The sequence below is a fragment of the Lactuca sativa genome, chromosome 4, assembly GCF_002870075.4.
Source record: "Lactuca sativa cultivar Salinas chromosome 4, Lsat_Salinas_v11, whole genome shotgun sequence".
In the NCBI taxonomy this organism is placed as follows: Eukaryota; Viridiplantae; Streptophyta; class Magnoliopsida; order Asterales; family Asteraceae; genus Lactuca; species Lactuca sativa.
In genome coordinates, this window is record NC_056626.2 from 308,498,111 (window position 1) to 308,523,317 (window position 25,207).

The following is a 25,207-nucleotide window of genomic DNA, read 5'->3' on the forward strand; positions in this document are numbered from 1 at the left end:
TTCCGGTGCTCTCTCTTCATGGCCTCAATCTAACCCTCTCGAATCTACTCTAATAATGAGGTGATCACTGTCATCCTCAAACATAAATCCCTTATCGGAGATGCAGCCGCCTTGCGGATGAGAGCATCGGCCACCACATTTGCCTTCCCCGAGTGATAAAGGGTCTCACAATCATAATTATTCACCACATCCAACCAGTTGTGCTGCCTCATGTTCAGATTTTTCTGATCCATCAAATACCTCAAGCTCTTGTGATCCGTGTATATAGTACATCGGACCCCATGGAGGTAATGTTGCCAAATCTTGAGGGCAAAAACCACTGCCTCCAACTCCAAATTGTACGTATGATAACTCACCTCATGAGGCTTCAGCTACCTCGAAGCGTAAGCAATCACGTGACGTCACTATATCAATACTGCACCCAACCCAGTGATCTTCGCATGATAATATACCATAAGGTCCTCAATGCCCTCAGGCAGGGTTAAAATCGGTGCCTCACACAATTTCTGCCTCAAGGTCTCAAAAGCTGCCAGTTGCTCACGCCCCCAGCAGAAAGTGACAGTCTTCTTCGTCAATTGGGTCAAAGGAACTGGTATGTTAGAGAAATCTTGAATGAATCTTCGATAGTAACCCGCCAATTCAAGGAAACTCTGAAATCTCAGATGGAGACCTAACCTCCCATCTCTTCACCGCCTCGACCTTGGTCGGATTTACCAGAATACCCTTCTGGTTGACATGGTGTCCCAGAAACTGCACCTCCCACAACCAAAACTCACACTTGGAGAACTTCGCATATAACCTCTACCTCCTCAAAGTATGCAATCCCTCCTTAGATTCTCCTCATGCTGCTCCTTGGTCTTAGAATAGACAAAGATATTATTAATAAATACAATCATAGACCGATCCAACATGGGCCTGGACACGCGATTTATGAGGTCCATGAATGTGGCTGGAGCATTGGTGAGCCCGAAGGGCATCACCACGAACTCATAATGGCCATAACGAGTTCGAAAGGCTATTTTCTACATATCTACCTTTCTCATTCACATCTGATGATAACCTGAGCGTAAATCAATCTTGGAAAACCTAAGCTGGTAAAATAAATGGTCATTCCTCAGGAGTGGATAATGGTTCTTCACTGTTAGCTTATTCAGATCCCAGTAGTCGATACATATCCGATGCAACCCATCTTTCTTCCTCACAAAAAGAATTGACACTCCCCGTGGTGAACTGCTCGGTTGAATAAATCCCTTGTCTAACAGCTCCTGCAGCTGTGTAGATAACTCATGCATCTCGGGAGATGCTAATCGATAAGGTACTTTGGCTATCAGAGTCGCACCTAGAACCATGTAAATCCGAAACTCCACTTGCCTCTCTGGGGACACTCCGGGTAAATCCTCTGGGAACACATATGGGTACCCTCGAGTAATAAGTACATCGTCCATAGTCGCCTTAACCTTCTCCCGGGTATCCATAACATAGGTAACCACTCCCTAGTAACCCTGTTGAAGATAGCATCTGGCCCTAGCTGATGAACATAGGATAGACCCACTCTAAACACCGTCTCCCTGGATCACTAACTCTCCCCCTCTTGGAGTATGAATATGTATCAACTAATGCACGCAATCAATCACGGCCTCGTTGGGGCTCAACCAATCTATCCCTACTATCACCTTGTTCCCACACAAACGTGTGGGAACCAAATCAATCAGGTACCGCTCGCTATAAAAATCTAGTACACAACCCCGATGAAACCTCAATACCTGAACAGAACGATCTTCCGCAATCTCAACCTCTAAAGAATAATCCAGCTCCCTTGGTGCATTGACGAACTTCTTGCTAAGCACAAGAGACACAAAAGATTGGGTTGCCCCCGAATCAAACAGAAACAGGGCAGAGATATTGTTCACATGGAACGATCCTAATAATAAACACCAAAAAATAAGAAGAAATTTAACATAAATAAAAAGATAAGAATAAGATACATATCGGTGACCACATTGGGTGTTGCACGAGCCTCCTCGACTGTCAGCTGAAATTCCCTGCTCTGAATAACTAGCGCCTCCGCCTTGCCCTGGCGGCCATCTATGATCCTCAGAGTTGTCGAAGCTGGTGCTGCTACTGGTCCTCCTGATGCTAAACTTGGGTAGTTAGCCTTCTCGTGTCCCCTATGATTGTAATGGAAGCACATCAGATCTGATCCCTGGGTGGTGGTAGTAGCAGTACAATCCCTGCCAAAGTGCCCCGTCTTTCCATACTTGTGGCAACCTGAACCACTCGTTCTGCAGACTCCATCATGTGCCATGCCACACTTGCCACAACGGCTCAGACCCTGCTAGACCATTGATCTAGAATCAAATCCCTTTGGTTTCTTCGCCAACACCCCAATCGTCTGCCCATGCTCTACCTTCCACTTCCCTATGTGCTCCGAATCAATCTCCCATTCCTGGGCTCTGGATATCATGTCATCTAGTGTCGGGCAGGTAGAAAAACTAACAAACTTCTGAATATCTAATCTCAACATGTCATGGTATCGAGTCTTCCACATCTCCTCATCTGCGACATACTGTGGTACCAATAGAGCCCTATCCCAGAACTTGGAAATGATCTCCGCCACAGTCTCCGTCGTCTGACGTATATCCGGAAACTCCCTCACCAGCTGTTGCACCTCAACAACTGATGTGAACTTTGCTTGAAATCGGGTAACAATTTTTGACCAGGTCATGGCCTCAATGGTCGGGGCTTCCAAAGTTTAGCAAACATCCTCCCACCAATCATGGGATTTCTCCCTCAGAGAGCCTGCAACGAACCTCACCTTCGACCCCTCTAGGCAGAAACTAGTCATCCATGTACACTCAACGTCTGATATCCATCATCTGGCTGCAATGGGGTCCTTTACCCTAAAGAATTCTGGCACCCCACATCCCCTGAAATCCTTCAAGGAGAGACTTCGAGCTCTAGAATGACTAGTGACCAGATTGGCCCTAAACATCCGAATGAGATCCTCCAACAACTCGATAATACCCTCCTTGATCGACCCAAACATCACCGGGGTCACATCAAGGATGCCTTTCGTAATCTCAAATGCAATGAACTCGCGTAAACCCGCATCAATTGGTTCGGCGCCCGAGTCCGAACCGAATCCAGATCCTTAACCTCCCGCCCCACCGAATGTCAACACCATACTGAAACATAACATGCAAACAATCATTATATTCACATAAACTCTCACACTCTTGAGTTTCCCAGGTTCATCATGGTCTTCCTTGTTTCGAGTGTAGATCATGTCCTTCTAGTATTAAGGTCCCAATACCACCTTCCATACATATCTACACCTTTCCCAAGGACTATCATGAATCCCCCAATTCACTCCCTTCTATCCACAATCCTTCAATACTTAAGAGCATCCTACGTGCCAATACATAATTCAGAAACTTCCTAGGGTTACCACCATACCACTCCCTGCCATCAGTTGTAGAATGAACTCCCCTAACACCCTCTAACTAGCTCCTAAAAACAATTACATATTACCGAAACTAGATAATTCTTCGAATGAAAGGTCTCACACTACAATGGTTGGACTCAAACAAGAGCTGCGCAATAGAGTTAAAACTAGCCTTCTAAAATTATCTAGTCTTTGTAATATGCAACTTTGTATATTCACTTTCTAGTTAGCTGATATTAATGGGACCCCAGTAGCACAACGCAAGCAACATTCCAACAACGAGTAGTCAGAAATCAAGAATAACCTAAAAATGCCATCCTATCACTGACTAATCATCACTATATAGGCATCTCTAATAGTATTCTATCATGCAATCCTGAGCAAATCCTTATCTCTAGTCTAGCATGTGATTCACAGATTCACAACATAACATAAAACATGTATGGGTATTTTGGGAAAACTTACTTAAACTCGGTTGATTGCATGCATCGCACCCCATTCTTTTATTGGAAATTTCTTGTTAAAATATTTATTTTTATGAAAAACTTAAAAAAGCCTCGATTTGAGTTCAAAGATACATGAGAGTACGTCCAAATCCCTTCAAACCAACGCTCTGATACCAACTTGTAACGTCCCAAAATTTACAGATAAAAATTTCATTTTTAATTCATTCCAAAATGTCTGATGAACATGTCAAAACATCCAAAGGTGAACCATAGTGTAATAAAATTAGAGTACAAATCCCAAAATCATATAATGCGGAAAATACATGCGGATGCTGTGCGATCAGGCCAGACCCTTCTCATTTGAGCTAGAAGTACATGAACTATAAACCAAAAAGTGTAAACACATAGCTTACTAAGCTCCCCCAAAATACCCCATAATATACATATACAATAGTTAAAAAAAATAATTGGTCTATTTCAACCCCTTCAGTATCTTTCAACCAGTACTGGGTCTATTTCACCCCCTTCGGTATCTTTCAACTAGTACTGGGTCTATTTCACCCCTTCGATATCTTTCAACCGGTACTGGGTCGATTTCACCCCCTTCGGTATCTTTCGATCGGTATTGGGTCTCTTTCACCTTTACCACTAACACATATAATCATAACACTAAGAGTCATAGAGACATCAAGCAGATACATGCATAACAGATAATTATCACTAAGACAATCATCATACTACAAACATAATCTAATGGGCCGAAATTGGTGCCTTCTACCAACGGATATAGTAAAGGAAACTCACCTCAAACTGAAGGTGTCAAATCACACTCGAGATGCTGACTCGCACAATCCTCTCACTAAATCAAAAATAATGACACCCTAATTAGAAATTAGGTCCATAATCCAACCCGTGGGTCCTAACCCTAATCCTTGCCTTATTGAGCCTAACCTACCAAGGCCGGAATCCATACTAGTACCAAATGAGAGAGCTAGCCTTAAAGGCATTCCTAAAGTGAAATTTGGGAGATAGCCCGTTGCCTTGAAGCGGTTTGCGTTCATTCCCCACACGACTATTTAGAAACTGACTTTGTACCATACCATATAGCAAATACCCCACATCGAAACCTATCCTCATTGATTAGGGCGCTCAGCGAGTGGCCTATCCTTTTTCAACGAAAGCCGTGGCTATCCTTAGTAAGACTTCTTTGCCGACATCAACTTTCTGTAACTCGGGTAGGACCTTGCGATTGAGAACTCATTGTAAACAGGATTTCTTTCAATACTTGTACCTTCTAAAACCTATTTCATTCCTATCCAAATAGCCCACTTCGGCAATACGATTCCGCACTTTCAATACCAAGATTGAATTCCCTAACTCTCCAACTTGAAATACACCACTTCGAATGAAATACCATTAATGGCTTCCCTGCCTTATCTCCCTGAAAGTCTCTTTTTGCACAATTCCCGCATCAAAATGGCCCTATATTCGCATCGACTTGAGAATTTTCAAAGTCCTTTACTTCGCCAGGATTTGAATAGTCCTCTTAGCCAAGATTGAAAGGTATTCCAACTCCAACAAAAAGGACCCTAAGGCCCAATATAGGCTCAAGAGCTTCATGATCACCTAGAGCCCACAAATGACCTGATACCACAAAAGGGCCTAAGTCTCAAACCCAAATAAGGCAAAAAGCCAATAGTCGGACATACGCACAGTGTACCTGGCTTGTACACCCGAGATATGCAGCTGATCCGAAATCAGGGTGCATGCCCAATACGTGTAACATACTCAAGAATATCCCCGACGTACTAGTCAGACAACCAAATCTCTCCCAAAAGTCTTAACCTATTCAGTTCTTGACGTCCAAATTCGAATCCAAGATCCATAGAGTGTATTAAGCCATAAAGTTGCCGACTTTATGCTTATGCAAGACTTAATGGGGCTCAAACTATGGATTTAGTCTTCTATCTCCCTTAAGTGGTCACCAACTCATGCATGGTTGAGTTCTAACCCCTAAGATCCTATTTTTATGACTTCATGCACCCCTAAGAGCCCAAAACGATAGATCAAATGGTCAGGAGTAGTCTATACTCCATAAGACCAAAGTTATGGGACCAAAATATGCTAAGTTTTTCCCTAAACTTAGATCTAGTCTTAGAATGAACAAGTTTCAGACTTTATACCTCCAATGAGCTAGAAATGATAAACAATTTGTGGATCTACAAGCTCCTTCTTGTCCAAACCTTCTACTCAAGTCTTCTTCTTCTTCAAGATCACAAAAGAACACCAAAACACTCTTTGTAAGCTCAATAATGTACTCAAGATGGATAGGATTTCGAGATTAGCACAAAAAGGTGATGGGGGCTAATAAGGTGATGAACTTGAAGGACTTATTGACCTTAAATACTGTGCAAACCCTAAAAATTAAGGTTTTCCCCTGGCTTGAGTACGCCATGTGTACGCTTGGTACGCCCAACGTACGTAAGGGGTTACCCCGATTCGCGCATGAAAAAGGGAGTACGTCGTGCGTATCTTGTGTATGCCCAGCGTACTCTCGACTAGTCCAAGATTAAATGAACTAATTAGCAAGATGGTGTAAACCAACCGATTTATTGTCATGTTTGTATTAACTTGAATGAAGTCACAAAAAAAAAAACTTTTTCTGTTTTGCAATTATATATTTTTTTCAAAAATGGATTGTTTTTGTTTGATGTAGTGGGAAAACTGGAGCTAGAAAGGTGTAACAGCAAAATTTGTTATGGAGTATTTGATAGAAGTCAGGAATAGTGAAATTACAGTGAAGTTGTTTATTGGAAACTTTTGGGAATGCAAAAACATCCAGGAATACAAATTCTATTTGATTAGTGGGGTTTTTAAATTTTTTTTTATTAATTAATGAGTTTGATATCTCCTTGAAATGATACTTAATTATTTTATTATTATTTTCAACATTGTGTTGGGGAAACTAATTCATATTCATTATAATTCAGAAGGGATAATTTGTTGGGCTTACCGCCTTGTTCCCGAGTTTTAGTTAAGGAGGGAAATGAGAGGACATGGAGGGAAAGTGAGGGGCGTCGAAGGAAAATCATGTTACCGAGTTTCATTAATGGAAGGAAAGTGAGGGGAAGGGAATGATTTTGGAGTCATATTTTCCTTTCAAATTGGGCGGATTTGGGAAGAAAGCGAGGGGAAGGAAAATTTCAAGTTTTATTTTCTTTTTCCTCCTAACTCGGGAACAAAAAAACTTAACATTTTTCTTTCATTTCCTTCGAACTCGGGAACACAGTATAACGAATATTTTCCTTCCCCTTCCTTTCTTTCGGTTAAATTTTTCCTTCCCTTTCCATTAATGAATTTACAAAAAAAAACTGGGGAACAAGGCGTACATTCACATTCGTAAGTAGTTTTTACTTTTTATAGTTTATTTGTTTTTACTTCAGATCGTCATTACACCTTTGTAAATGCCCTCTTCGTCGTGGCCACATTACTTTGTTGATTCCTAGCCAGGATTCCTCTCACCAAGCTGATAATCGCGGACCTTTAGAGTTGTTAAAATAGATTGAAATCTTGAATTTGTCTTCAATTTTTATTTCTTCATTTTTTCTTTGTGCTAATGACGCTTCCAAAAGTTTTTTTTTTGTACTAAAAATATAATATCCTTGGAACTTTTTAGTCTTTTTATTTTTGAAGTGATTCCACATCATTGATTTGTAAGGCTTGAATGAAAATATAAAACCGTTTTCTTTGAAAAAACTGATGGCTTTTTTTGGATTGAATAGATGTTGATCACTGTCAAGCAAGGTTGTAGAACTTGTTACTCGGTATCAACTTGGCTAACTACCGAGTAGCGAGTACTCGGGAGTACTCGGGGAGTACTTCGATTTGGTAATTCATGTAGAAATACTTTTAGGGAAATTATATATATGTCAAAATCATACGTTAAAATCATAAGTTGATTGAAATATATAACAAAATTAGATACATGTGAATACACTAAAACTGAAAAGCACATAATGGTCTCACTTTGTGAATAATTACTGAAAATTTAAGATATATATGTAGTAATAATCAGATGTGTGTGTGTGTGTGTTAAATAATAACTCATTAAGTATATTATACAAATTAATCACCAAGTTGATCGAGTTTTACAACACTACTCAGGTCAGTAAGGGGCCGATCGGGGAGTACTCGGGATTTTGTAACTCGCCTCGGTAAGGGGCCAAGTAGCGAGTACTCAGAGGAGTAATCGGCCAACTCGGCGAGTTTTATAGCACTGTTGTCAAGCAACAAGATTGTTACAACAACTAAAAAGGTAGGGGTGTTGGTTGCAATTCAGGATATATCATGGCATCTTCTATTCTAAATATTGTGTCTCTTTGTCGCCTCCTACGCACAATAAATGTAAAAACCTATCCAAAATCCTTATGTAATTTTGTTAGAATTCTGCTAGTGATGATAATGTTAAAAGTAATTTCATGTGTTGTGAAAGTCACTTTGATGGTCAACACTTTATGCAGTCAAGGATTAACTTGATTGGACCGAAGGTAATGGTTTAAACTTAAAACATTGTATTTTTTTTCTTATTTTCCCAATTTCCCCTTTTTGATTTGCCATTTTTTATACTTCTCTGATTTGGACATGCTGGATTTCAACAACTACCCACAAAGTTTTTTAATCTAAACATACTTTAGTTGAAGGAACATTAAACTCCAACTAAAATCAGAAAAGGAGAATGCTGAGACAAGGTGGACAAATGGTTTTTTTCTTTGTTTATTACGTTTCTCTATGATCTTGTCTGATTATGGTTTGAATATTCTTTTTTGTTTTTATTAACATTTTAAGATCCTTTGCAATATCAGGTCTGCACTGTCATTTATCGAGAGGTTTACCTCCATTGGTTTCTCCTTTTTAATCGATTCTGTTATATGGCATATAAATATGACGGATTAGTTATGTTTATATCAAATGTACCCTTATTCTATATAGACATTCTACACAACTTATCCCCATAAGGTAACATGGTTTTTTTCCCTTTTTTTTAGTTTGAATATTGATGTTCATGATTGATGTTTTTAGTTATTCATTTATAGGGTTTTAACTTTTTCAACATTTATTCCTTACAATTGCTAGGGGAAATGAAATGAGAAATGTGAAATGACGATTGTTCCCAGAATAATCAAAACAATTGACCAGTAACTTCTAACAAATCCATATCCCGCAAAGCGGGATCCCTCATCTAGTTTTGATTAAATTATTTGAAGTCAATTAATAACCACTTTAATTCATTTTTTATTCGACTACTAAACATAGTATTTGCTTAAAAAACATAGAGTAAATTACACAGATGGTCCCTATGGTTTAGGGTAATTTGTGCATTTGGTCTCAAACTTATTTTTTTTAATTGAAAGGTCCATATTGTTTGTTTTTGTTACACACTAGGTCCCTATCTTACCTAAAAAGACTATTTTGACTTTGATTTTTTAATTTATTTAAATAAACACACCCCCAACCTCACCCCTTTCATCTTAACTTACCTACCCCACCAATTTTCCCTATTTAAATAATATTCTTTTTAGATAAGACATGGACCAAGCGCGTAACAAAAACAAACAGTAGGGACCAAGCGCATAACAAAAACAAATAGTATGGACCTTCTGAGTTAAAAAAATAAGTTAAGGACCAAACACGCAAATTACTCCAAACGATAGGGACCATTCGTGTAATTTACTCAAAAACATATTACTTCATAAACATATAAAGCCCTAATTTCCAGCGGTCAAAGAGTTGTTCATAGCCACAAATCCATAACCTTTTGCTATAATAACAAAATGAAGATGCTGAAAGAACTCAAAGAAGTGACTGTAATAAATTGTTGATTATTTGCTCATCAACTCAAAATGCATCAATATGCTCCTCAGGAGAAATCCCATCCCATTTCAAATGAATCCTTCTAGAGGACGGTCCTTTCCTCATTAGTAAAAAAACTAAATTACAATCTTGTAAATTTGTAATAGAAAAGAATGTAGGATAGCCAAGACTAAACTAATAAGAACCCTACAAAATTCAATTACATTTACACCATTCAGCCATATAAATAAATCAGGATATTAAGGAACCAATATTCTTCATTTCCCAACAACCAATGCTATTGTAATAAACTAAGGCTTCGTGTTCTTACTTGTCATTGTTTTAGTTTTTGTTTTTGTTTTTGTTTTTGTTTTGTTTTTTTTTTCATTTTTTGTAATGTGAAAGGTGTTGTGACTTTTCTTGGTAATTAAATTAAAATATATGCTACTTTTAAAATATGAAATTAAAGATATCATAAAGGATAACCCCATTCAGAGTTCAACTTATCAGCTAGCAGGCCAAAATATGTAACCAACGCATTAATCCAAAGTGTTTAATTTGGAACTACATTTCTTTTAGACATTATCTCAAACACCTTAAGGGCATTATTCAGTATATATCATCACCAAAGAAATCTACATCACAAACATCCATATCAAAACATAAATGACAACAAAACCTTTAAAAATCAATATGACAACCTCTATATCATGAAACATTCCATAAAATGGAAAAAACAAAGATGTGAATTAACAGCAAAGAAGTTAAAATTATAACTTAATTTTACCTTATTTCAGCAACAATGAAATCAAAATTCAATGGAAGATGAAATTAATATAACTTTTCATAATGAATTTGGAAAACAAAAAAAAGTTACACTTATTAGATTTAATTTAATGTTTATTATTTTTATTATTTTATTTCATAATTTGGATTTTATTAAAAAGTTTAAATTATAAGATTGTATCAAAAATAAAAAGCCCTATGCCTAAGTCATAAATTGTAAACCCTAATATATAACACATAAGTCACAAGCATTGATATAAAAACCGGTTCGAACCGGCCGGTTGAACCGAGTGAACCGAAAACCGAAGACGAGAGCGGTTCAACAAAAAACATTTTATTGTAAGTTCTAGACCAAATTGAACTAGACGGTTTCTTCAAAACCAGGTTGAACTGTTGTGATAGAATTGTAATCCCATAAGTAGTATGGTGGTGGTGTTGACGGGGAAGGTTGTGGTAATGGTGGTGATAGTGGTGGTGGTGGCAACACTGGGATAAGAGGTCATGGTTGTGGTAGTAGAAATGATGGTGATGGTGGTGATAGATTAGTTGTGATGATGGTGGTCGCGGTGGCATATGTGGTGGTGGTAGTGGTGGACAAGGTAGTAGTAAGATGCCATTATGTTTAAAAATGAAAGTAGGATGCTATTATAAGTTAAAGTTGAAAGTAGAATGCAATTATGGGTTAAAATAAACGTAGGATGCTATTATAGGTTAAAGTTGAAAGAAAGATTCCATTATGGGCTAAAAATGAAAGTATCATGCTATTATAGGTTATAAATGAATGTTGGATGCTATTACAAGCTATAAATGAAAGTAGGATAATACTATGGGTTAAATTTGAAAGTAAGATGTATGTATGGGTGTACATATAGGTAGAGGTGGGTTTAGGTAGGGGTTGGTGGATATAAGGATTTAAGATAAGGTAAGATGCATGTTTGGGTTTGTAGGTGGGGATATGTGGTTATTATGGTTGGGTAGGGTGGGTGTATGGGGTAGGGATGACACTTATTATTTATGGTTTAGGGCTCATATTTTATGACATAGGGTTTAAGGATTATGACTTAGGGCTTATGGTTTATGAGTTATTTTTGAAGTCTTAAGGCTTATAGCTTAAGGGTCATGACGTAAGTCGTATGGGTTAGGGTTCAAGGCGTAAGGCATAAGGCCTATGGATTGGGGATTATGGCTTAGGGTTTAGGGATTAGGTTTAGGTTTTACAAACATACATGTGGTTTTAGAATATGAATTTGAACATTTTTGGAAAAAGGTTTTAGAGGGAAACACAAGATGACAACGTGGCAAGGGAGGATAGACTAGGGGCGGAAACTAATTAATTTGGTGAAAATTATGGACTATGACTTAGGGCTTAGAGCTTAGGGCTCATTCCTTCACTTGTATCTTGAGGTTGACGACTTATGTCTTAGTGCTTAAAGTTGTGGGGATGTGGCTTATAAATAATGGCTTAAGTCTTAAGTCTTATGGTCCAGGCCTTATGGCGTAAGGCATATGGCTTAGGTCTTACAACCTATGTATTATGGCTTATTGATTATTTTTATGGCTTATGGTTGATGGTTTAAGGCTTATGGTTTAGGGTTTAGGGTTTTATGGATTAATGCCTATAGCCTATGAGTTATTACTTATTACTTATGGTGTATAACATATGACTTAGGGCTCACGTCTTAGTGTAAGATGTTAAAGCTTAAAGCTAATAACGTATGACCTATAGCTTAGGTATTAAGTCTTATGGCTTATAACTTATGGATTGTGTTGTAGGGATTAACAATTAATGTATATGGATTAAGGTTTAAGGTGTATGGATTACAGATTATGACATATAACTTTTGGATTATGATATACGGCTTATGCTTAGGAATTAGGGCTTGGACAAAGTGATAGGGCTTAAGGCTTGGAATTATAGCTTGTGATTTATGGCTTAGGGAAAATAGAATCTGAAGAAAAAAAAAGTTCCACTTATTAGATTTAATTTAATTTTTATTAACTTTATTATTTTATTTTATAATTTGGATTTTATTAAATAGTTTAAATTATAAGATTGTATCATAAATCAAAAGCCCTATGTCGAAGTCCTAAATTGTAAACCCTAATATATAACACATAAGTCACAAGCATTGATTTAAAATCCGGTTCAAACCAGCCGGTGAACCGATTGAACCGGAAACCGAAGACGAGAGCGGTTCAACAACAACCATTTTATTTTAAGTTCTAGAGCAAATTGAACTGGAAGGTTTCTTCAAAACCAGGTTGAACTGTTGTGATATAACCGTAATCCCATAAGTGGTATGGTGGTGGTGTTGACAGGGAAGGTGGTGGTAATGGTGGTGATAGTGGTGGTGGTGGCAACACTGGGATAAGAGGTCACGGTTGTGGTAATGCAAATGATGGTGATGGTGGTGATATATTAGTTGTGATGATGGTGGTGGCGGTGGCATAGGTGGTGGTGGTAGTGGTGGACAAGGTAGTAGTAAGATGTCATTATGTTTAAAAACGAAGGTAGGATGCTATTATAGGTTAAAGCTTAAAGTAGAATGCTATTATGGGTTAAAATAAACGTAGGACACTATTATGGGTTAAAGTTGAAAGTAAGATTCCATTATGGGCTAAAAACGAAAGTATCATGCTATTATAGGTTATAAATGAAAGTTGGATACTATTATAAGTTATAAATGAAAGTAGGACAATATTATGGGTTAAAGTTGAAAGTAAGATGTACGTACGGGTGTACATAAAAGTAGAGGTGGGTTTAGGTAGGGGTTGGTGGATATAAGGATTTAGGATAAGGTAAGATGCATGTGTGGGTTTGTAGGTGGGGATATATGGTTATTGAGGTTGGGTGGGGTGGGTGTATGGGGTAGGGATGACCTTATTGTTTATGGTTTATGGCTTATAGTTTATGACCCATGGTTTATGGATTATGACTTAGGGCTTATGGTTTATGAGTTATTGCTTAAGTCTTAAGGCTTATAGCTTAAGGGTCATGAAGTAGGTCGTATGAGTTAGGGTTTACATACATACATTTGGTTGTAGGATATGAATTTGAACATTTTGGGAAATTTTTTTTTGAAGGAAACACAAGATGACCACGTGGCAAGGGAGGATAGACTAGGGGAAGAAACTAATCAATTTGGTGAAAATTATAGACTATGATTTGGGGCTTAGCACTTAGGGCTCATTCCTTAATTTGTATCTTGAGGTTGATGACTTATGGATTAGTGCTTAAAGTTGTGGGGATGTGGCTTATAAATAATGGCTTAAGTCTTAAGTCTTATGGTCCAGGTCTTATGGCGTAAGGCATATGGATTAGGTCTTACAACCTATGTATTATGGCTTATTGCTGTTTTTTTATGGCTTATGGTTGATGGTTTAAGGCTTATGGTTTAGGGTTTAGGGTTTTATGGATTAATGCTTATATCCTATGACTTATTACCTATTACTTATGGTGTATAACATATGACTTAGGGCTTACGTGTGACAACCCGAAACTTTCATCCTATGTAATTGGTCCGCGTATTGGCTTTAAATCTTGAATTCATCATCCTTTGTAAATATTGTGGTTCCATATGCATGTTTTGGACATAATATAGTCTAGATATGGGTCTTTGGAGGAGTTGGAAAGTGTTTTGCATCATGAAATCGGATCAAACACACCAAAAGAGGTGTGCGCGGCCACACTCTTGTGTGTACGGCCACACACCCATGTATGCGGCTGCACACACAACCGCACACCCTCTAGCCTCACACCCAAACCTATATATGGATGGATACCCTCTTCATTCATTCATTTGGATGATCCTTACCCTCTCTCTACTTTCTCTCTCTAAAATCTTCAACCAAGAACACCTTGAAGGCCTAATATTTGTGATCTAGTTCATCTTCAAGCTAATTAGTGGTAAACACTTGAATCCCAAGCCTTAAAACTTATCATCTTCATCATATTCATGGTCCCTTGAAGGTGTACGGCCGCACACCTTCATGAGGGGGTAGCACACATTCAAATCTCCTTAATGAAGAGCAAACACTTCATATGGACTCACAAGAGGAGTGTACGGCCGCACACTCCTGTGTACGGCCGCACACACACTCTGTACGGCCGCACACACATGTGTGCAGCCTCACACACCCTTCTGGCCGCACAGCCCAGCCGCACAGTCACTTCCAAGGCCATACACTCACTCAAATGCCCATATTTGGCCCTAAACTTGCATAGATCATTATCTTGGATCATGTGACACTTATTCTTAGTAGTTTCAAACCTTAAGGGTGTTTTCCCCATCATGTTTAAGCATGAAACACCTTAGTTCTAACTTAATTATGTGTCATCACATGATTAATAGGGACCAGTGGCGTTCAGGGCATCCGTTAACACTCGAACCCTACGTTAAAATGTGAGTTCATACCCCTACCCTTTTCAATGGTTTTTCAATGTTTTCAGGGGGGGGGGGGGGGGAATACAAGCAAACTGTAAATGTTTTCAAATCATAACATTGATGTATTTCAATAATTATCTGGCAAACTTATAAATATTATTACCCCTTATGTATTATGCTGAGCATAAGGGACGATTTACCAACTACAACTATATGAATTTCAGTTAAGTAAATAATCTAACTAATCAAATTATTATGGGAATAATTTGGGGTTCTTTAGTTCTTGTTTAATCACATACTGTTATATATAAAGTTATTAGATAAACTATGTCTGATTTAGTTTATCTCTGTTCGTATGAATGTCTTGCCAGATAGTTTCATTGTATGTATCTATATTCATTGTATTATGTTTCATAGTCTTTGTATGTTTGATATCGTATGAGACCCTGTGAATAGTTTAGTACTAGTTTGTGAGTTTCATCATTACCCTTGGGTTATCAGCAAAATCCTCCCCGGAAGTGTAACCAAAGTCTCCTGGAGGGAGAGCGAGGAATTTGTGAATAAATCTATTCGGGACTGACAATCCCACACCTTAACTGCTAGCTATAGTTAGGCGGGCACGCCTGGGGTGATAAATTCTGGATATCGTCCGACGTCTGACAAGCGTCAAGGAGGTCTCGTTGTCGTATCGACATGGTTACCCGACTCAAAATAAATATTAATATAAGATTATTCACGGTTTGGGTTTGGGTTTTGTTTTGAATTTGATTCCATTTCATATCTACTTTCTGTTATAGTTTCTATATCTAGTTCGGGATGATAATCCCATGGTTTCCAACTTGTATCTAGTACGGGATGGTAATCCCATGATTTCAACTATATCTTATACGGGATGCTAATCCCATGGTTTTCAACTATATCTCATATGGGATGCTAATCCCATGGTTTTGAAACTATATCTAACATGGGGTGATAGACCCATGGATAGGAATCTATATCTAGTTCGGGATGATAGTCCCATGGTTTCCAATCTATGTTTATATGTATATCAAACTATCTTGTGTCTAGTCCGGGATGGTAGTCCCATGGATTTCAATCTATATTTTCAAGTATATCAAATTATTTTGTGTCACGTACGGGAAGTTAGTCCCATGGTTTTCAAACTACTTTCCATTTACAGTCACATATATCAAAGTAATCTATATCTAATTCGGGATAGTAATCCCATGATTCGAGATATATAGTTTTATGTATTAAACTATACTCCGTGATATTCAACCGGTCTTGCAATTAGGAAAATATGGGATTTTCCTGGGGTAAAATACAACTCATAATCGAATTGGTTACAAGGGTTAACTAAACTAACTTTACATAAGAAAATATGGGATTTTCTTGGATAACAAACCTTTTCGGAAAACTAAAGGAAACTCTCACATTTTTAGAAAACAAACATCTTATGAACTCACCAGCTTTATGTTGATTTTCAAACTGCTTGTATTCTCAGGTCTGCGTTAGACAGGTACCCAGTGATTTTTTTTTGGTGAAGACGGAGCGTCTAGAAGACTCGTCTCGTTTTGTTCATATAATATGTATCACACTTGTACAATTTACTTTTTAACAAATGTAAACTTTCATATATATGTAATGTAATGTAATGGTTGTTTACTTTGATTACTATGTGCATTGGATTTGATACTCAACGTGGAGTCAACCCCGGAAATGTTTCCGCATTTGGTTTTCGGGGTGTGACAGATTGGTATCAGAGCCCTTGTTTATAGTGAATGGAGTATACCAAAACTTACATGGTATAAAACTATAAACACTAAAGGGCCTCAGTGCTCTGAATTAAAAGTATCTTCAAACTATAAGTATTTTCAAAAGTATACAAGTATACCGAACCGTCGAGATCCGTAACTACAAGTAGAACAGAACATAAGTAAATGGGTGTTGTACACTGCGGTTAAACCTGGGCAGTTATGTAGTCGTGTCTAGGGTCAATATAGCCTGGGGAACTATATTTATTCGAGACAGGGCCAACATGTGCTTGGGAGTGACTGTGGTACGCAACATACCTAAAACTTACCCAATGCCCCAAACAACGATTCGTCGTTGCAACGAATCATGAAATACTATGGGAGTATTTCTCGAGCCAATCCTTAGTAGAAGTCCTCGTATACGCGTTGTTCCTTGATCATTCCTTTAGCGATAAAATTATCTGTCTTGATAACTCTTTCCTGCTTTATCGCTTAATATGATGCTATATCCGTCTTGATGAGATATCCTATGTTCCATATCTCTTGGTCCAATTCAGAGGACTTATGATCCTCTATTTCCTGATCTTTTTAGATCACGATGCCTCCAAGGAAGAGACCTAGCTCGAGAAACACCAACAACCCTCCGCCACCACCTCCTCCTGAAATCGACCCCGTGGTATTTCAGGCAGCTGTTACCGCCGCGGTGGCAGCTGCAATGTCTCAAATGAACACCAGTGGTTCTGGTGGTTCGGGAGGTGATACTCAAAACCAAAATCAAGAGAATAGTCAGGGACACCGAAAAGAGGGTTCCTATAAAGACTTCATGAACGCGAAGCTCACATCCTTTGATGGCACTGGAGGTGTCATTTCCCTCACCTGATGGTTCGAGAAAGTCGAATCAATCTTCGAAATATGTGCCTGTTCGGAGTCTGACAAAGTAAAGTTCGCCGCCTGCACCTTCCTTGACAAAGCCCTGACTTGGTGGAACGGCCGAGTCAAATCCCTAACTCTACCTGTAGCAAATGCTATGGGTTGGGAAGCTATGAAGGAGCTTCTACTTGCAGAGTATTGCCCTCGGGGTGAAATTCAGAAACTAGAACACGAACTCTGGAACCTAAAGATGAAGGGTTCCGACATAGCCGCTTATACCTCAAGATTCGATGACCTGGTGTTACTCTGTCCGGGAATGGTTACCCCGGAGAGTAAAAAGATTGAGAGGTTCATCTGGGGTTTGACCCAGCCAACAAAAGGGAATGTCTTGGCTGCGAAGCCAGACACCTATGACAGCGCTAAATGTCTTGCGCAAACCTTGATCGATCACGAAGACAACTCTGATGAGGAGGCTACCACTCCCGAGCCAGTCACTAGTGGAGGTGGAAGCAAAAATAAATTCTGGAACAAGCGGAAGGCCCAAAGTACGCAAGGTTCTTTTAAGAAACAGCAAACAGTAGCAGTCCATGCTGCTACTGCCCCTGTTGCTGTTTCAGCTGTCGGTTCCACGGCCCAAACTCCTACCAGTGGATACACCGGTACCCTTCCTTGGTGCGGTAAATGCAACTACCATCACCGTATTCCTGGTCCATGTCGCAAAAGGATCTGTGAAAAATGTGGCAAGAAGGGCCATCTTGCTCGAACCTGCAGAAAACCAGCCAAATCAACAAACCAATCATCCGGAACGGGAATCAGTCCAACCTGCTATAGTTGCGGCGAAGTAGGGCACTTCAAAAGAAATTGCCCCAAAGCAGCAACAACTGGCAACACCGGAAGAGTCCTAGCAATAGGACGAGAAGAGACAACTACTGATCCCACTGTCTCCGCAGGTATACTCTTCTTTGACAACTCTTATACCTGCAACTCTTTTTGATTTTAGCACTAAAAGGGAAACCTGTTATCTATCCATTCGAACATCTTTCTAAACTCAATCCTTCGTTAGTAACCGAAAATGTGCACTGTTGAGATGAGTAACCAGTGAGATAGAGAACGCTAACTTTGTACTAGTAGATCGTATTCTCAGTCCGGAGGATTATTCTCTTCCATTCGATTTAAATGAGAAACTTTTCACGAAATACTTTGATGCTATGTTTGACATGTAATGACCGAGTCTCATTCATGTTGTTATCCTTGGTTTCAAAAGGGTCGCCTGTCTAGATCTTTTCCCCGACCCGACTCTCGTGATCTTCAGCATCAAACCTTCGTATCATTTCATGCTTTAAAGCTCAAGAAGTTTTTCCGATAAAAATTGCCATGCATTCCTCGTTCCTATGATCATCGGAAAACGGGAAGTCGGCAACTCTTTTCCCTAAATGTCTTTCCCGAAGGATTCCTGAGAATTCCTTCCAAACGTCTATCCTAGTCCCACATCGACCTAATCTCTTGAACTACCTCGTAACCAAACCTCAGTAAGAAAGACGTGTCCAAGACGGTGACCAAGAATTGATATGATCACTACGGGTTAGTAGTGGTACCCTTCCGGTCAAATCATTTTCCTTGATCATGTAGCTAAGCAAAGCCGTCATACCCGTGAACTTTCCAACAACTAAGGCGATAGGGAATTAGTCGGCACCTGAAATACCCATAGAAACCTGTCGATTCTTGGGTCCCATCGACTAATATCGTAGACTTACCCATAAATTTCTTCTAAAGCCATCAAACCCTTAGCTACCCGGCTCCATAAAGATGTGCTTTCCTGTTGGAGCGTGTGTCCTGTTGATGGCTGTATCCCAGAAAAGCATGATACACTTTGGGAAGTGTAAAATACTTTCGTCGTGATATATTAGACCCTTCGTGATACTTGTAGAATCGATTTCGTAACCTTCAAACTCTGGCTACTCTCAGAACCTAGTAATATCCATCCGGTACTTCACGTCTCGAATCCTTAGAAGTATCTACCTGACGAAACCCTAGTGATTCCTTTGAGGAGACCGAAGTTATCAAGGGTCGGAATCTCCATGGGAGAACAAATTGAGATCATGGATTGAGAGAGTCAATGTACAAAACAAAGACACGCCCCGATAATGAGGATTCGCTGGAACGCCCAGCGGAGACCGGAATTCACTTGGGAGCGCGAAGACTCAACGAAGTAGAAGTACCCGCATCTCTTTCCAAATCCTTGAATTGTATCTTAATTCTGAATTTCGGGACGAAATTCCCTCTAACGGAGGGATGATGTAACAACCCGAAACTTTCATCCTATGTAATTGGTCAGCGTATTGGCTTTAAATCTTGAATTCATCATCCTTTGTAAATCTTGTGGTTCCATATGCGTGTTTTGGACATAATATAGTCTAGATATGGGTGTTTGGAGGAGTTGGAAAGTGTTTTGCATCATGAAATCGGATCAAACACACCAAAAGAGGTGTGTGCGGCCACACTCTTGTGTGTACGGCCACACACCCATGTCTGCGGCCGCACACCCAACCGCACACCCTCTAGCCTCACACCCAAACCTATATATCGATGGATACCCTCTTCATTCATTCACTTGGATGATCCTTACCCTCTCTCTACTTTCTTTCTCTAAAGCTTCAACCAAGAACACCTTGAAGGCCTCATATTTGTGATCTAGTTCATCTTCAAGCTAATTATTGGTAAACACTTGAATCCCAAGCCTTAAAACATATCATGTTCATCATATTCATGGTCCCTTGAAGGTGTATGGCCGCACACCTTCATGAGGGGGCAGCACACATTCAAATCTCCTTAGTGAAGAGCAAACACTTCATATGGACTCACAAGAGGAGTGTACGGCCGCACACTCATGTGTACGGCCGCACACACACTCTATACGGCCGCACACACATGTGTGCAGCCTCACACACCCTTATGGCCGCACACCCCAGCCGCACACTCACTTCCAAGGCCATACACTCACTCAAATGCCCATATTTGGCCCTAAACTTGCATAGATCATTATCTTGGATCATGTGACACTTATTCTTAGTAGTTCCAAACCCTAAGGGTGTTTTCCCCATCATGTTTAAGCATGAAACACCTTAGTTCTAACTTAATTATGTGTCATCACATGATTAATAGGGACCAGTGGCGTTCAGGGCATCCGTTAACACTCGAACCCTACGTTAAACTGTGAGTTCATACACCTACCCTTTTTCAATGGTTTCTCAATGTTTTCAGGGGGGGAATACAAGCAAACTATAAATGTTTTCAAATCAAAACATTGATGTATTTCAATAATTATCTGGCAAACTTATAAATATTATTACCCCTTATGTATTATGCTGAGCATAAGGGATGATTTACCAACTACAACTATATGAATTTCAGTTAAGTAAATAATCTAACTAATCAAATTATTATGGGAATAATTTGGGGTTCTTTAGTTCTCGTTTAATCACATACTGTTATATATAAAGTTATTAGATAAACTATGTGTGGTTTAGTTTATCTCTGTTCGTATGAATGTATTGTCAGATAGTTTCATTGTAAGTATCTATATTCATCGTATTATGTTTCATAGTCTTTGTATGTTTCATATCGTATGAGACCCTATGAATAGTTTAGTACTAGTTTGTGAGTTTCGTCATTACCCTTGGGTTATCAGCAAAATCCTCCCCGGAAGTGTAACCAGAGTCTCCTAGAGGGAGAGCGAGGAATTTGTGAATAGATCTATTCGGGACTGACAATCCCACACCTTAACTGATAGCTACAGTTAGGCGGGCACGCCTGGGGTGACAACTTCTGGATATCGTCCGACGTCAGACAAGCGTCAAGGAGGTCTCGTTGTCGTATCAGCATGGTTACCCGACTCATAATACGTATTAATATAAGATTATTCACGGTTTAGGTTTGGGTTTGGTTTTGAATTTGATTCCATTTCATATCTACTTTCTGTTATAGTTTCTATATCTAGTTCGGGATGATAATCCCATGGTTTCCAACTTGTATCTAGTATGGGATGCTAATCCCATGATTTCAACTATATCTTATACGGGATGCTAATCCCATGGTTTTCAACTATATCTCATACGGGATGCTAATCCCATGGTTTTGAAACTATATCTAACACGGGGTGATAGACCCATGGTTAGGAATCTATATCTAGTTCGGGATGATAGTCCTATGGTTTCCAATCTATGTTTATATGTATATCAAACTATCTTGTGTCTAGTCCGGGATGGTAGTCCCATGGATTTCAATCTATCTTTTCAAGTATATCAAACTATTTTGTGTCACGTACGGGAAGTTAGTCCCATGGTTTTCAAACTACTCTCCATCTACAGTCACGTATATCAAAGTAATCTATATCTAATTCGGGATAGTAATCCCATGATTCGAGATATATAGTTTTATGTATTAAACTATACTCCGTGATATTCTACTGGTCTTGCAATTAGGAAAATATGGGATTTTCCTGGGGTAAAATACAACTCATAATCGAATTGGTTACAAGGGTTAACTAAACTAACTTTACATAAGAAAATATGGGATTTTCTTGGATAACAAACCTTTTCGGAAAACTAAAGGAAACTCGTACATTTTCAGAAAACAAACATCTTATGAACTCACCAGCTTTATGCTGATTTTCAAACTGCTTGTATTCTCAGGTCCGCGTTAGACAGGTACCCAGTGATTTTTTTTGGTGAAGATGGAGCGTCTAGAAGACTCGTCTCGTTTTGGTCATATAATATGTATCACACTTGTACAATTTACTTTTGAACAAATGTAAACTTTCATATATATGTAATGTAATGTAATGGTTGTTTACTTTGATTACTATGTGCATTGGATTTGATACTCAACGTGGAGTGAACCCCGGAAATGTTTCCGCCTTTGGTTTTCGGGGTGTGACATTACGTATTAGCATAAGATCTTAAAGATTAAAGCTAATAACTTATGAGCTATAGCTTAGGGATTAAGTCTTATGGCTTATAACTTATGGATTGTGTTGTAGGGATTAAAAATTAATGCATATGTATTAAGTTTAAAGGTGTATGGAATATAGATTATGAATTATAAGTTTTGGATTAAGTCATATGGCTTATGCTTAGGAATTAGGGCTTGTACCAAGGGATATGGCTTAAGGCTTGGAATTAGTGCTTGTGATTTATGGCTTAGGGCTTATTACTTATGAATTAGGGCTTAAAGTCTTATGGCTTGGGGATTTTGGCTTATATCTCATGGCTTAATGCTTAAGGTTTATGGCTAAGGGCTTATATCTTATGACTTGTTGCTTAAGGCTTATAGCTTAGGGCTTATGGCCCAAGGTTTAAGGGTTGGGGGTTAGTGCTTATGACTTATGGATTCGGGTGTATAGAGTTACAATTTTAAAGCTTAGGGAATGGAGCTTAGGGCTCATATGTCATGGAATATAGCTTAGGGATTAATGCTTAAGGATTAGCACTTAAAACTTTTTCAATTAGGGCTTAAATATCAAGGCTTCTAACATTGCTATAAGCTATAAGCCTTAAGCCATACGAATAAAGCTTTTAGCCTTAAGGCATAAGTCTATGCTGACGCCTACCACACCACATGCACCTCTTCTAAACCTATACCTCTGCACCCGTACATATATTCCCAATATCACAAGCCTATGATGATGCCTACCCCACCACATACACTTCTTCCACATATACAACCCACACCAACAACCCAGCTCTAACGCTACCCCTACCGATACCACCAATCACACCATACCCACACCATCCACACCCACATCTCAGGTCCACCCACCTCGCCCTATATAAGATATACCACCCACCTCGCCCTATATAAGATACACCAATGTTGACGCCTTCCCCATAACATGCTCCTCTTACATCTCTTATACCTCTACAACCCTTACCTAACCACCCAACTCTACCCTACCCCTACGTATACCACCATCCACCTCGCCCTATATCCGTATCCATACCCACACCCCACTCCCCATACCTACCCTCACTAAATATAACCTACACCATCCACCCACACCCACCATAACCCCTACCCTCATACCTACACATACATGCTCACCCAACCCCAACCTTAAGCCTACCCTATATTACCCTACCTCCATCACCCCACATTTTACCATTATACCCATACCCACATGCATTACTATATATATATATATATATATATATATATATATATATATATATATATATATATATATATATAAGTTATAAATTTCATTATCATATTTGGCTTTTCAAGATTGATTTTATATATACTTTGAGAATATTCAATGATAAAATAAACTATAATTTAAAATTCCGTAGTATAAATATATAATATTATCAAAATTATAGAAACAAAATTAATTTTTATGTTTGAAAATAAATAACTTCAAAAAAATTTCACTATAAAAACTCCCCCGAAAATTTCCTCTAAAAATCTAAGCCTTATAATGATTTCAAAATTATAATTTTAAAAAAGTTTCGTTGAAAAAATAATCCCCCTAAAACGTAAATCCTAAAATTTTCCACGTCTTTAATTTCTCCCTCCAGGACAAGATTTCAAAATGGGAATGACTAAATAAACACCCTCATTTACTAGAAACACAATCTATACTAAAAAACACATTTTAATAATTAAAAACACCTTTTAACTGCCTTTAATAAATCTAATTATTAGATAATGATTAAGTAGTATATTTTTTTTAGATGGTATATATATATATATATATATATATATATATATATATATATATATATATATATATATATATATATATATATATATATATATAACTGATGCATGATTTTTTAAAATACTTTGTCTAATATAAGAAATTTATGAACCCAATCCACATATAAAAAATCATCAACCCTTTAATACTCTTACAACCTTAGACATATTTAAAATCATATTCTTCTTTCATTCTTCAATTCCTTAGAGAGAGTATGAGAACAATCGTCCTCATCCACCGGAGCACCGCCGCCTTCAAGCACCGCCAGCTGGGCCTGGCAATTGGGTTGGGTTGGGGTTGGCGGGTTGGTAGGTCAAAATACATTGATCCAACCCAACCCATATTATATATGGGTTGGTGGGTTGAAAACATCAACCCAACCCAACCAATATAACTCATATAAGTATATGGGTTTGTGGTTTAGTGGGTCAAACCCAACCTGTATAACCCATTTAATAAGCAACAAATTTTAAAATGAAATTAAAAAATACAAATAAAATGAAGTCATAAAGTTTTAAATATTCAACATAAAGTCATGTTGGGTCGGAATGTGTTGTGTCATTGGGCTCGGTCCTTGGCTCAGTTTTGTTATCCGGTTTGGGCCTATCCAACCGTGATTGTTTTATTAGGGTTTAGTATTTAAGATGCATGCATGCATGCTTAGAAGGGCGTTCTTATTATTTCTCATTATTGTACTACAAACCCTAGCTCGCCTCTACAGTGGAAGTTCTTTATCGAGCTCTGATGAGGCGTGACTACTTTGAATCATTAAGCATTATTTGATTCCAGCTTGTGTTATTCTGTGTTTGCTTTTTCTCTTTTGTTGTTTAACCTGTTGAAGATCTAATCGATCAAAGAGTTTTTCAACTCAACATTTGGTATCAGAGCAGGAGACTATGTAATCCATACACATC

The 25,207-nt window shown here is 38.5% G+C and overlaps 1 protein-coding gene across 1 annotated transcript; it reads left to right on the top strand.

The window, feature by feature from the left end:
- Positions 1-9,722: 9,722 nt before the first annotated feature.
- On the top strand, positions 9,723-12,979 carry LOC111891381 (glycine-rich cell wall structural protein 1.0-like). Its single transcript, XM_023887426.1, has 4 exons — positions 9,723-9,755; positions 10,950-11,126; positions 12,301-12,329; positions 12,847-12,979. Exons 1-4 carry the CDS (start codon positions 9,723-9,725, stop codon positions 12,977-12,979), a joined length of 372 nt encoding a protein of 123 aa, XP_023743194.1.
- Positions 12,980-25,207: the final 12,228 nt, after the last annotated feature.

What these genes read in the sequence shown, in the direction of transcription:
- LOC111891381 (XM_023887426.1), top strand. Translation starts at nt 9,723, where the DNA reads ATGAAGATGCTGAAAGAACTCAAAGAAGTGACT. An exon ending in AAGAACTCAAAGAAGTGACT is followed by an intron (nt 9,756 to 10,949) that starts GTAATAAATTGT and finishes TCCCATAAGTAG; the next exon opens with TATGGTGGTGGTGTTGACGG. An exon ending in ATTAATGTATATGGATTAAG is followed by an intron (nt 12,330 to 12,846) that starts GTTTAAGGTGTA and finishes TGGTGTTGACAG; the next exon opens with GGAAGGTGGTGGTAATGGTG.